We start from the raw sequence: 13,268 nt of genomic DNA on the forward strand, positions 1-13,268 counted from the left end.
TATTTTCAGAGAAAGGTTTGTTACAAATATCACAATGATATGGTTTCTCTCCTGTATGAATGCGTCTGTGTTTCGTTAAGTGAATACTTTGAGAGAATGATTTACCACAGATGTCACAGTGATATGGTTTCTCTCCTGTATGGGTACGTTTGTGTTTAGTTAAGATACTATTATGAGAGAATGATTTACCACAGATGTCACAATGATAGGGTTTCTCTCCTGTATGAATACGTTTGTGTCCAGCTAAGTGAATACTTTGAGAGAATAATTTACCACAGATATCACAATGATACGGTTTCTCTCCTGTATGAATACGTTTGTGCATAAGAAGGTTACTTTTTTGAGGGAAGGACTTTCTACAGATATCACAGTCATACGATCTCCTCTCTTTTGTCATGGGTTCTGAGGAAATCAATTGTATACGTTTCTCACTCTTTTCCATCACTTTTCCTCTAAAATCTCAGTTTATATATCTTTCTATCTTCTCTTATACTTTATTCTTTACATACACTTCTACTGCTGTATTTCTGTCCAGTGTTACCTTTATTTAACAGCACTAAGATATAGTTATCCAACTTTAATCAGCACTTGGGATCTTCGTCTTGACTCTCCAGTTAGTGATGTTCAGAAATTTTGCTAACAATATAATTCCAGAACAAATGTTTCCCAAGGAAATCCTCCACAGATTTGTAGAAATAATGCTATACATCTGTTTTGTATAATATTTTCCTTTAGTTAAAACATGGTAGATATTGAGGATGCTTCTTCTTTTACATCAATGCTGTCTGATATTCTGAAATTATAGAGAAACAACAGTGTAAGATGTAGATGTTACTTAAAAAATACAGATTCACTTGCGTTACTGGAGGCAAAGAATACGTGAAAATGGGACACCCCAAAAGACATGGTATGAAGTGCTGAACCGGTCGTGTGATATGACAAAGAGCCGAGATGTCTGGCAACTTGCTACACCTGAGAAGCCTTGTACTCCACAATGGAAGCGTTAGGACTCGTGCGTCTGATGGTGAAAAGCACTTGTGGTTATTCTTCATAAAAGCAGACATGCAATGCCATGTAAAAGTGCCACCATGTGAAAGTGCCTGTGCAGTGCCACATAAAAGCACCGTGCGCACTCTGGGAGTTGTGGTTGGCACTGTGAAGGACATCCAGCTGTAGAAACCATGACAAATCAGACTGGATTCTGCTGTAGTTCCCCAGCTCTGGTCGAACCAGCCAATCATGGACAAACCGTCTGGTCGAACCAGCTAACCCATACCAGGTGTACAACCGACGTTAAACGATGTTGTTAACCTAAACATAATTTTTTTTAAATTACGGAGATCGTGTGCTGAAACGAAAACAATTGCAGCGTTGAAGGTGTTTGTAAGCCATTTAAGAAACACACAAAAGCCGTTCGATTCACTTCAACATTTAAGTTTTATTTGTCAAAATATTTTCATCGCTATAAGACCGCGACAAAAATCCGTGCAGCGATGAAAATATTTTGACAAATTAACCTTAAATGTTGAAGTGAATCGAACGGCTTTTGTGTGTTTCTTAAATGGCTTACAAACACCTTCCACGCTGCAATTGTTTTAAAACAAAGTAAATAAAACGAAAACAGAAAGTAAGGATCGACTAGTCACGACTAGCTAGCGTGGATGTGCGAGTACGCGCACCGGGACCACTCTTCGTAAATAGTACCGACAAATTAATGGGTATACAAGTTGCCGAGACCCACATAAAAGGGCCCTGTCACCATCACTTCCGGTTTCTATCGTAAAATACATTTTTTTCAGGATAATTTACTTTTAGAAAATATACATTTTTATTGTTTAGGAATCGATTTAGCGGAGCCAAACAATACACACACCACCCAGAGTTAGACACAACAACCAAATCCCGTACAACCCAAGAGACATCTACCTGCCATAGCTAGAAATAGCAGCTAAGTCACACACAGATCATAGAATCTCTCTTCCATAGCTAGAAATAGCAGCCAAGTCACACACAGATCATAGAATCTCTCTTCCATAGCTAGAAATAGCAGCCAAATCACACAGAGATCATAGAATCTCTCTTCCATAGCTAGAAATAGCAGCCAAATCACACACAGATCATGGAATCTCTCTTCCATAGCTAGAAATAGCAGCCAAATCACACACATATCATAGAATCTCTCTTCCATAGCTAGAAATAGCAGCCAAATCACGCACAAATCAGTGACATCTCTCGTTCATAAAAAACATAGAAGAGAAACAAAGAATTGACGCACCAAAAACCGAACGTCTACAGAATTAAACACATTGAATATTTTCATTGCTTAATACTTACGGAAATGTTTCATAAAGGATTGTATTGTTATATATATGTGTATATCTGGCAGTTGAGAAATAAATTATTAGTATTACACATGAATTAATCAGCTGATTAAGAGAAATTCACGCACCTGGACAATTAACCAGAAATCAGAATGGATTGGGAAGAGTTTTCAATGCGCATGCGTTTCTCCTCTGTTACTATTTAAGGCAGCCAAAAGTCTAATTCGTTCACCTTTTATGTATTGCTGTTGATATGTGTGTGATGTCCAGTGGAGAGGTACAACGGACTAATGAACTTTGCAACTTTTCGCTTCTCCATCGCTAATTGCTAATTTCTTAATTGCCACTTTCTTCTATCCATCCATTCCTCCTGTCAGGTTCACAAGTGCTTTAACTCATTCCATTCCTAATTTCTCTTAGCTTACTTAGCATCCCCGGTTTCGGATCTTTTCGGTTTGACCGGCAGTTTTTTTAATATAATTTCCACGTAACTAAACACTTTTAAACATCGTATACTGGTAGAATGTGTTTATAAACATCTTTTTCTCTTGGCTTTATTGAGAAAATTCTATTGTTTGTAAGATATTTGTTTTTTTCTTCTTCAATTTCTGCAATTTCAACCAATCAGTGACGTCTATTGAGGTAAAAAAAAACATTCTGTGCCGTATAAATATGTCCCTCGTTTAAGAAACAGATTGGATTCATTTATCTTTGTGAAGAAAAAAGATACCCTTCCCCCCACCCCTAACTAAATCTAACCCTAAAACACATTGAAATGCAATAGATCGATACTAGGGTCATAATTATGGGTGACAATTTCATATGACACCGCTAGTAAAAAACTGCCGAAAAAACCCCGAAAAGATCCACACTTTCTCCTAACAACGTCATTACCCTGTTGTCTTTCAAAGCCATCCCCTTATTTTGGGGGAGTGAAGGTACGCATGCGCTTTGAGACTGCTTCCTACTTCTGTTACACGTCCTTTTCATTAATTTCTCTTAATTAGTTGGTAATATATTTATAATTGTTATAATGTATTTCTCAATTACCAGATACACCCATATATAACAACTCTATCCTTTATGAAACATTTCCGTAAGTATTAAATAATGAAAATATTCAATGTGTTTAATTCTGTAGACGTTTCGGTTTTTGGCGCATCGAGCATTCTTTCGATATAACTCTACAAAATCGAAACATTTCGCTTCGGGTATCTCCGTGGGTTGTGGAGTATAGATATAACGGAATTATGCCAGCAATTTCTCGTTTTAAACTTGAAGAAAAAAAAAGCCTTGCATATTTGTCCTTCCCTGTTTCGTGTCTGTATGTAAAATCCGTAAATTTCCAAGCAGAAAACAGAATCGAACTTTCAATTGCTTCCACGGAAATACCCGAAGTGAAACGTTTTGATTTTGTCGAGTTATATCGAAAGAATGCCGCGCATCGATTCTTTGTTTCTGTTCTATGTTTTATTAACGAATGATGTCCTTGATTTTTGCGGCATTTCACTGCTATCTCTAGCTATGGATGAGAGGTGTCTGGTATGTGCAAGATTTGGCTGCTATTTCTCGCTGCGAAATCTGCCTTCTACACATTCCATCGTTGACACGTTCTCCTTCTTTTTTCTTTCGTTTAAGAAATATTCTGAAATACACTCCAACCACTGAAATGTTCAGAAACCAACATTCTTTTATAGTTTATCGAATGTTTGTTTCTTTGTATAGCTAACGATGTCTGCCCATTCTACTAGCAATTTCTTTCCTCCTAATCTTTATATATAAAAGAGAAGTTGTGTGCTGTCTGTCTCCTACGATTTAGATTCCTAACTACTCCCACATTTTGTGGTGCAGTTTAACCAAAACCGGGTATCTTATAGTCGTGATTCATATCGAGCCCTTCTGGGTATTAGCGCGCGTCTACGATGAGTCTACGATTAAAAAAAAAATTACCATCATTTTTTTCCATTTTAATGCATTTTTTCGCTATTATATAAGGGAAGTAACTCTAAAAATGTCTACGATGAATCAACGATTTAAAAAAAATTTACCATAATTTTGCTATAACTCTCTAAAAATGCTTATATAGTTATTTCCCTTACAAACCCGAGCAACGCCGGGCGATAGTGCTAGTATTGAATATAAAGTTTCTGAAAGTACATTTCAGGTGATGGAGATAATGATTATGTAGGAATTTGTTGAGAAGAGAAAAGTACAATTGAATGGGGATTATGGATATTTTGTACATTCGACTTTGTTTCCTCATGCTTGTAGGTTTACAATTATGCAACTAAATAAATAAATAAGGTGGAGTTTGGGATCTTTTCGGTTTGAACGGCAGTTTGATTTCTGGCGGTTTCTAGTGCTTGATGCCCTTCCTAGTGCCAACCACTTCACAGAGTGTGCATTGTGCTTTTATGAGGAACGGCCACAAGTGCTTTTTGCCACCAGAAGGACGAGTCTTAACACTTCTGTAATGGAGTGCAGGTGTTCATGGGCATATCAAGGTGCAAGACATCTTGGTCTATTATGATGTCGCGTGAATAGTTCAGCATCCTGAGTCTGCTCTTCAGCACTTCATACCATGTCTTCCAGGACGTCCCACTTCCTCATGTTCCATCTACTTTGAGAGATTGACACTTCTTTATGGAGATGTTGACAGGAGTGGCTGTGTGGTAAGTAGCTTGCTAACCAACCACATGGTTGCGGGTTCAGTCCCACTGCGTGGCATCTTGGGCAAGTGTCTTCTGCTATAGCCCCGGGCCGACCAATGCCTTGTGAGTAGATTTGGTAGACGGAAACTGAAAGAAGCCTGTCATATATATGTATATATATATATGTGTGTCTGTGTTTGTCCCCCTAGCATGGCTTGACAACCGATGCTGGTGTGTCTACGTCCCCGCCACTTAGCGGTTCGGCAAAAGAGGCCGATAGAATAAGTACTGGGCTTACAAAGAATAAGTTCTGGGGTCGATTTGATCGACTAAAGGCGGTGTTCCAGTATGGCCGCAGTCAAATGACTGAAACAAGTAAAAGAGTAAAGAGTAAAAAAAGAGTATACAGCTCAGTTCTTAGGTTAAATGTTTATTTCTACTGTTTATCTCAATAGAAATGAATCTGTATGTTTTAAGTAGCCTCGACATCTTACACTGTTGTTTCTCTATATTTTCAGACAACATCGATGTAACAGAAAATGCTTCCTCAATATCTACCATGTTTCAAAGACTAAAAGAATACATACAAAACAGATGTATGACATTATTTTTTTCAAATCTGTGGAGAATGCCTGTGAAACATTTGCTCTGAAATAATATTATTAGCAAAATTTCTGAACATCACCGATTGATGTCTCAAGAAGAGGAGCCCGTGTGCTGATTAGAGTTGGATAAATTTGTGTAAATGTTGCTAAATAAAGGTAACACTGGACAAAAATACAGCAGAAGAACTGTTTGCAAGAAATAAAGTATAAAAACAAGAAGAAGAAAAATATATAAACTGGGATTTGAGAGATAAAGTAATGGAAAAGAGTGAGAAAAGTATAGAATTGATAAAAGAGATAAGATCATACAACTGTGATATCTGTACAAAGTCTTTCTTTCAAAAAACTAACCTACTAATGCACAAACGTACTCATTCAGGAGAGAAACCACATCACTGTGATATCTGTGGTAAATCCTTCTCTCAAACCAGTAACTTAACTAGACACATACGTATTCATACAGGAGAGAAACCATATCATTGTGATATCTGTGGTAAATCATTCTCTAACGATGGAGACTTAGCAAAGCACAAACATATTCATACAGGTGAGAAACCATACTGTTGCAATATCTGTGGTGAATCATTCTCTCATAATAATATCTTAAATACACATAAACGTATTCATACAGGAGAGAAACCATATCACTGTGATATCTGTGGTAAATCTTTTTCACAAAACGGTAACTTAACTAAACACATACGTATTCATACAGGAGAGAAACCATATCATTGTGATATCTGTGGAAAATCGTTCTTTGACAATAGTGGCTTAGCAAAGCACAGACGTATTCATACAGGTGAGAAACCATATCATTGTGATGTCTGTGGTAAATTTTTCTCTCGTAATAGTATCTTAACTACTCATGAACATATTCATACAGGAGAGAAACCATGCTATTGTGATATCTGTGGTAAATCTTTCTCTCAAAATAGTACCTTACTTACACATAAACGTATACATACAGGAGAGAAACCATATCATTGTGATATTTGTGATAAATCGTTCTTTGACAAAAGTGGCTTGATAAAGCACAGACGTATTCATACTGGAGAGAAGCCTTATCACTGTGATATCTGTGGTAAATCATTCTCTCACAAAGGTGGCTTAGCAAATCACAGACATATTCATACAGGAGAGAAGCCTTATCATTGTGATATCTGTGGTAAATCATTCTCTCAAAATATTACCTTAACTATACATAAGCATATTCATACAGGAGAGAAACCATATCAATGTGATATCTGTGGTAAATCATTCTCTCACAAAAGTGGCTTAGCAAAGCACAGACATATTCATACTGGAGAGAAGCCTTATCATTGTGATATCTGTGGTAAATCATTCTCTCAAAATATTACCTTAACTATACATAAACGTATTCATACAGGAGAGAAACCATATCATTGTGATATCTGTGGTAAATCATTCTCTCGTAATAGTATCTTAGCTACACATGAACATATTCATACAGGAGAGAAACCATGTCATTGTGATATCTGTGGTAAATCATTCGCTCAAAATAGTACCTTAATTTCACATAAACGTGTTCATACAGGAGAGAAGCCTTATCACTGTGATATTTGTGGTAAATCATTCTCTGACAACAGTGGCTTAACAAAGCACAAATATATTCATATAGGGAAGAAGGGAAAAGGGTAGTTTCTAGTTTACTATATATTTATAATATTCCTCTGATTTATACAATGGATATTCCTAAAACTTTTAGATTTTTTTTGGTTTTTGTAATTTTCACATTTGTTTCCATGGTGTAAGGAACTCTGTACCAAAACTCTTCCCCCTCCTGTCAACCCTTCACATGATTCTTTATTGAATTACGCATCCTCACATTTTGTTCATTGTTTATCTTTTAAATGCTTCACTCAATAAATATGTTATACAATAACTTACTTTATGGCTTTTTCATGACTAGAAACATTGTAATCCCTTGCCATATTGGGGTTCACCTATGGCGGTTTATTATTTAAGCTTATGTCAATTCCTCTGGGGTGTTGTGTTGCATTTATAATAAAATAAATATATACAAATTATAAAATTAATAATAAGAAGAAGAATATACAGTACAGTAGGTTTCTACTTTGCATATTTTCACTCATCATGGGGTTTTGGGATGTAACACCTGCGATAGTTGATGGATTACTGTATGTAGTCAAACAATAACCTAAGTACAAAACGAGAGACCATATTGTGCCATCTGATTACCACTTGTTCTTGTCTCTACAGAACTCATTGCAAAGAAAAACATTGAATGATTTAGATGGAGTCAAAAATGCATCTGTTTCAGTCATTTGACTGCGGCCATGCTGGAGCACTGCCTTTGGTCAAGCAAATTGACCCCAGGACTTATTCTTTGTAAGCCTTGTACTTATCCTATCGGTCTCTTTTGCAGAAGTGCTAAGTGACGGGGACGTAAACTCACCAGCATCTGTTGTCAAGCAATGCTAGGGGGACAGACACAGACACACAAACATACATATACATATATATATACATATATACGACAGGCTTCTTTCAGTTTCCCTCTACCAAATCCACTCACAAGGCTTTGGTCGGCCCAAGGCTATAGTACAAGACACTTGCCCAAGATGCCACGCAGTGGGACTGAACCCAGAACCATGTGGTTAGTAAGCAAGCTACTTACCACACAGCCACTCCTACACCTAGATAGGATACCTTTTTTTCAAAACCAGTCAAAGAAACATTTGGTCTGGCATGTTCTTGTTGGAACACTACCCACTTTCCTGTTGGGAATGTTGACCCTCAATTCTTTGAATCTTTGGTTGAAATTAGCCAGCTGATGACAGTATTCATAAGAACTAATGGTCTAGGTGTATTGAGAAAATTCTATAGTTTGTATTATATTTGTTGTTTTTTTTCTTCAATTTCTGCAATTTCAACCAGATCTTTTCGGTTTGAACGGCAGTTTTTTCTAGCGGTGTCATATGAAATTGTCACCCCTAATTATGACCCTAGTATCGATCTATTGCATTTCAATGTGTTTTAAGGTTAGATTTAGTTAGGGGTGGGGGAAGGGTATCTTTTTTTCTTCACAAATGTAAATAAACCCAATCTGTTTCTTAAACGAGGGACATATTCATACGGCACAGAAAGTTTTTACTTCAATGGACGTCATTGATTGGTTGAAATTGCAGAAATTGAGAGAAAACAATACAAATATCTTAGAAACTATAGAATTTTCTCAATAAAGCCTTGAGAAAAAGATGTTTTATAAACAAATTCTACCAGTATACGAAGGTTAAAAGTGTTTAGTTACGTGCAAATTATATTAAAGAAAGTGCCGGTCAAACCGAAAAGCTCCTAAATGAGTTGTAATGGAACGGGTGTGTTAGATAAGAAGGCGGTATGACTCGACCAAAGAGAAAAGTACATCAGCTGCATAAAGGGAGATAAACAAGGGAAAATAGTCGAGAGAAGAAGTACGCATGCGCGTTGAATGCATTTTGGTATCTTATTAAACGTCTTGATCCCTGAATTTCTTTGAAATCAGCTGATAATGCTTATTATACGGTCTTATAATGCATTCCTCAACTACCAGAAACACACATACATAACACTATCCTTTGTTAAACATTGCCGTAAGTATTAATGAAATTATTCAATGTTTTTAAGTCTGTAGACCTTTGGTTTTTCGCCTGTCGATTATTTGTTTCGCTTCCACCTTCGAGATTTGGCTGCTATTTCTAGCTTTGAAAGAGAGCTGTCACTGATTTGTTCGAGATTTGACTGCTATTTCTAGCTATGAAAGATAGTTATCACTGATTTGTTCGAGATTTGGCTGCTATTTCTAGCTTTGAAAGAGAGTTATCACTGATTTGTAAGAGATTTGGCTGTTATTTCTAGCTATGAAACAGAACTGTCACTGATTTGTTCGAGATTTGGCTGCTATTTCCAGCACGGACGAAACCTTCTACAGACTCCCTTGTTGCCATGTTAGTTTGTAACATTAACCTTTTGTTGTGTTTTATTTTGAGAAATATTTTCTAATATGTTTTGTGTGTCGGTAGAAGGGTTTGTGTATTACACTGTTTGTATCTGTGTCTTTTTTAACTTTTTCTCTCTCACATTGTCTTTAGTTATCGTGTTGCATAGTGTGCTGGGTGTTATTGTTCCATTCACGTTTTCTGTTAAAGTTCAGTCCGTCTCTTGCTATATCTGTGAGCTCTGTGATCTGTCTCATTGTCATGCCTGTTCTATGCATTGATAACACCTCAACATCTATCTTGTTAACCAAGCTCCTATTTTCTAATTGAGCATATTAATAGAGTACTGATAAGGTTTTCTCTCCTTTACTTCCTGCCATTGTTCATCTATCTGCTCCCCTATGTTAAATACCAGCTGAATCTGTCGCCTCTACATCTTACACTGCTCTTTCTATATCATTTCAGAACATCAGATGACACTGGCATAACAGAAGAAACATCCTCAATACCTACCACGTTTTAAGGACTAAAGGAAAATATTATACAAAATAGATGTATCAGATTGCTTCTACAATTCTGAGATAGAGGCCCTGTAAAACATTTACTCTGAGCTGGTATCATTAACCAAATTTCTGAACATCACTGACTGGAGTATCAAGAAGAGGACCTTGTATGCTGATTAAACTTGGATAAGTGTATCTAAGTGTTGCTAGACAAAAGTAACACTGAGCACAGATAGAAAAGTAGAAGTTTATGTAAGGAATAAAAAGGAAGAAAAACTTATATGTTGTGATTTGCAGGGGAAAATGATGGAAAAGAGTGAAAAAGTTGAAGAACTGATTTCACCTGAACACATAAAAGAGATGAGAAAATTGTCGTATGACTGTGACATTTGTAAAAAGGTCTTCTCCGTAAAATGTAACCTGATTTCCCACAGACGTATTCATGCAGGGGAAAAACCATATCAGTGTGAGATCTGTGGTAAATCATTCTCTGACCAAAGTGCCTTGACTTCACATGAAGGTCTTCATACAAAGAAAAAGCCTTATCACTGTGATGTCTGTGATAAATCATTTTCTCTAAGTTGTAATTTATCTGCACACAAGCGTATTCGTACAGGAGAGAAACCATATCATTGTGAGAACTGTAGTGAATCATTCTCTGATTGGAGTGCCCTGGTTTCACACAAGCGTATTCATACAGGAGAGAAACCATATTATTGTAACATCTGTGGTTCATCATTCTCTCGGAGTTATTGCTTAACTACACACATACGTATTCATACAGGTGAGAAGCCATATCGTTGTGGTATCTGTGGTAAATCGTTCTCTAGTAATCATCAATTAACTATACACAAACGTTTTCATACAGATGAAAAACCATATCATTGTGATATCTGTGGCAAATCATTCTCTGCAAGTAGTGTGTTAACTAGACACAAGCGTATTCATACAGGAGAGAAACCATATCACTGTGAGATCTGTGGTAAATCATTCTCTCACAACCATGATTTAACTATGCACAAACGTATTCATACAGGAGAAAAGCCATATCAATGTGATGTCTGTGGTAAATCATTCTCCCAGAGTAGTGCCATAACTCGACACAAACGTACACATACAGGAGAGAAACCATATCATTGTGATATTTGTGGTAAATCATTCTCTTCAAATAGTGAGTTAGTGCAACACAAACGAATTCATACAGGAGAGAAACCATATCGTTGTGATATCTGTGGTAAATCATTTTCTCAGAGTTATAACTTAACTAATCACAGGCATATTCATACAGGAGAGAAACCATATCATTGTGATATCTGTGGTAAATCATTCTCTCGTAATCATGGTTTAACTACGCACAAACGTATTCATACAGGAGAGAAACCGTATCACTGTGATATCTGTGGTAAATCATTCCCTGAAAGTAGATTGTTAACTACACACGAGCGTATTCATACAGGAGAGACACCATATCACTGTGATATCTGTGGCAAATCATTCTCTGAAAGTCCTGCCTTAACTATACATAAGCATATTCATAGACCAGGGAAACCTTATCTCTGTGATATCTGTGGTAAATCATTCTCTCACAAATGTGGCTTAGCAAATCACAGATATATTCATACAGGAGAAAAACCATATCACTGTGATATCTGTGGTAAATCATTCTCTCAAAATAGTACCTTAACTAGACATAAACGTATTCATACAGGAGAGAAACCGTATCATTGTAATATCTGTGGAGAAACATTCTCTGAGAATCGTATCTTAACTGCGCATAAACGTATTCATACAGGAGAGAAGCCATTTCACTGTGATATCTGTGGTAAATCATTCGCTCAAAATAGTACCTTAATTTCACATAAACATGTTCATACAGGAGAGAAGCCATTTCACTGTGATATTTGTGGTAAATCATTCTCTGGCAACAGTGGCTTAACAAAGCACAAATATATTCATATATGGAAGAAAGGAAAAGGGTAGTTTCTAGTTTACTATATATTTATAATATTCCTCTGATTTATACAATGGAAGTTTCCAAATCTTTTAGATTTTTTTTTGTTTTTGTAATTTTCACATTTTATTCCATGGTGTAAGGAACTCTGTACCAAAACTCTTCCTCCTCCTGTCAACCCTTCACATGATTCTTTATTGAATTACGCATCCTCACATTTTGTTCATTGTTTATCTTTTAAATGCTTCACTCAATAAATATGTTATACAATAACTTACTTTATGGCTTTTTCGTGACTAGAAATATTGTAATCCCTTGCCATATTGGGGTTCACCTATGGCGGTTTATTATTTAAGCTTACGTCAATTCCTCTGGGGTGTTGTGTTGCATTTATAATAAAATAAATATATACAAATTATAAAATTAATAATAAGAAGAAGAATATACAGTACAGTATGTTTCTACTTTGCATATTTTCACTCATCATGGGGTTTTGGGATGTAAACCTGCGATAGTCGATGGATTACTGTATGTAGACAAACAATAACCCAAGTACAAAACGAGAGACCATATTGTGCCATCTGAATACCACTTGTTCTTGTCTCTACAGAACTCATTGCAAAGAAAAACATTCAATGATATAGATGGAGTCAAAATGCATCTGTTTCAATCATTTGACTGCGGCCATGCTGGAGCACTGCCTTTGGTCAAGCAAATTGACCCCAGGACTTATTCTTTGTAAGCCTTGTACTTATCCTATCTGTCTCTTTTGCAGAAGTGCTAAGTGACGGGGACGTAAACTCACCAGCATCTGTTGTCAAGCAATGCTAGGGAGACAAACACAGACACACAAACATACATATACATATATATATACATATATACGACAGGCTTCTTTCAGTTTCCCTCTACCAAATCCACTCACAAGGCTTTGGTCGGCCCAAGGCTATAGTACAAGACACTTGCCCAAGATGCCACGCAGTGGGACTGAACCCAGAACCATGTGGTGAGTAAGCAAGCTACTTACCACACAGACACTCCTACGCCTAGATAAGATACCTTTTTTTCAAAACCAGTCAAAGAAATATTTGATCTAGCATGTTCTTGTTGGAACACTACCCACTTTCCTGTTGGGAATGTTGACCCTCAATTCTTTGAATCTTTGGTTGAAATTAGCCAGCTGATGACAGTATTCATAAGAACTAATGGTCTGGCTGTATTGAGAAAATTCTTTAGTTTGTATTATATTTGTTGTTTTTTTTCTTCAATTTCTGCAAT

At 36.5% G+C, this 13,268-nt stretch overlaps 1 protein-coding gene and 1 long non-coding RNA gene across 3 annotated transcripts in view; one reads left to right on the forward strand and one right to left on the reverse strand.

Moving 5' to 3' along the window:
- Positions 1-393: 393 nt before the first annotated feature.
- LOC118768561 lies at positions 394-2,557 on the reverse strand. 2 transcript variants are annotated; one of them, XR_005004370.1, is made up of 2 exons: positions 2,450-2,557; positions 394-793 (listed from the first exon to the last, which is right to left on the reverse strand). It is a non-coding gene; the product is annotated as an uncharacterized LOC118768561 (long non-coding RNA). The 2 variants fall into 2 exon arrangements; XR_005004369.1 differs by having other exon boundaries at positions 2,335-2,472.
- Positions 2,558-6,228: 3,671 nt separating this feature from the next.
- The window catches only part of LOC115226625 (zinc finger protein 62 homolog), a gene marked incomplete at its 5' end in the record, with an annotated part of 44,114 nt that continues 37,074 nt past the window's right edge, over positions 6,229-13,268 (forward strand). Inside the window, 2 exons of the mRNA XM_029797638.2 lie at positions 6,229-6,376; positions 11,160-11,945. Coding sequence (XP_029653498.2) covers positions 6,229-6,376; positions 11,160-11,945 — 934 coding nt within the window. The remainder of the gene's footprint in view (positions 6,377-11,159; positions 11,946-13,268) is intronic.

This window comes from Octopus sinensis, linkage group LG30 (genome assembly GCF_006345805.1).
Source record: "Octopus sinensis linkage group LG30, ASM634580v1, whole genome shotgun sequence".
NCBI lineage: Eukaryota > Metazoa > Mollusca > Cephalopoda > Octopoda > Octopodidae > Octopus > Octopus sinensis.